The sequence below is a fragment of the Carya illinoinensis genome, chromosome 13 (genome assembly GCF_018687715.1).
Source record: "Carya illinoinensis cultivar Pawnee chromosome 13, C.illinoinensisPawnee_v1, whole genome shotgun sequence".
In the NCBI taxonomy this organism is placed as follows: Eukaryota; Viridiplantae; Streptophyta; class Magnoliopsida; order Fagales; family Juglandaceae; genus Carya; species Carya illinoinensis.
The window spans coordinates 17,529,386-17,530,306 of record NC_056764.1 but is presented as its reverse complement, the minus strand read 5'-3'; the positions used below and the strand labels follow the sequence as shown (position 1 = coordinate 17,530,306).

At 41.0% G+C, this 921-nt stretch overlaps 1 protein-coding gene across 1 annotated transcript; it reads right to left on the bottom strand.

Moving 5' to 3' along the window:
• Nucleotides 1–227: 227 nt before the first annotated feature.
• LOC122291000 lies at nucleotides 228–715 on the bottom strand. The gene is made up of 2 exons (XM_043098655.1): nucleotides 359–715; nucleotides 228–266 (listed from the first exon to the last, which is right to left on the bottom strand). The coding sequence occupies exons 1-2, from the start codon at nucleotides 713–715 to the stop codon at nucleotides 228–230; spliced, it is 396 nt and encodes a 131-aa protein (XP_042954589.1).
• Nucleotides 716–921: the final 206 nt, after the last annotated feature.

The window sequence follows — 921 nt, the reverse complement described above, 5'->3', positions numbered from 1 at the left end:
TATGTAGTTAGACTAAAACCTATACGATTAATGGATTCGTAAAAACTTATGGGGTCTTCATGAGGTTCCTAAAGCTAATAGAAATTTCACAATTAAATTTCTAGCGGGCTGTTACAGAAACTGACCACCCTGGCTGGGCATGCATGATAGATTTGATGTCCTCTATAATTTGTCCATCCCATGAAGTGTTTTGTGTATTTGAATTGACTGCATCCACTACCATCTTCTCATCTCCTTCCAGTTGCACCTGTCTGAGGCCTAGTTCCCTGCATAACAGAATAGCACGAAGCATGGCCTAGCTCTCAGTTGCATTAGCACTCTTTGTTACTTGTTTGGGAGTAGCTACCACCACATGTACCTCACCACTGCAGTTCCTCACTACAATATCGATACCTGTCCTTCCCATCCTTTTATCCATGGCTACATCAACATTCACTTTCATATAATCCAATCTAGGGGGTCTCCACAGAGTTCTCATCGCTACTGTTGGACTTGCTTGACTCTCTCTCGGCTTTTCTTGAGCCAACTTGGTTACCTCTACTTCATGTAATGCCAACTGAAAGATTATAGAAGGGCCTTTGAACTTTCCTTCGAATACTACTTCATTTCTCCTTCTCCATAGGCCATAAAGCAACTCAGTTACTATGTGAAGCTTTCCTTCTTCAAGCTTGGATTGAAAATCAGACCATAGTGACCTGAAGTCAACATAATTCATTCTCTATTTTTTTACTGGACTACATTCCTCTCCCCACACATCTACTGAAGCAGGACAATCCCATAGCACGTGTAAAGTTGTTTCCTCATCTCTGTTGCAGACAACACAGGTAGAGTTATCAACTATCATTCTCTTGAAAAGATTGCTCCTTGTTGGTAGTATTCCATTGAGGACTTTCCAAATAAACTGTTTTACCTTACCTGAGC

Bases quoted from the DNA above. Each gene is read 5' to 3' on its own strand.
- LOC122291000 (XM_043098655.1), bottom strand. From the start codon at position 715: ATGAATTATGTTGACTTCAGGTCACTATGGTCTGATTTTCAATCCAAG. The intron at 267-358 runs GTACATGTGGTG...TCTGTTATGCAG, and splicing joins TGAGGAACTGCAGTGGTGAG to GGAACTAGGCCTCAGACAGG.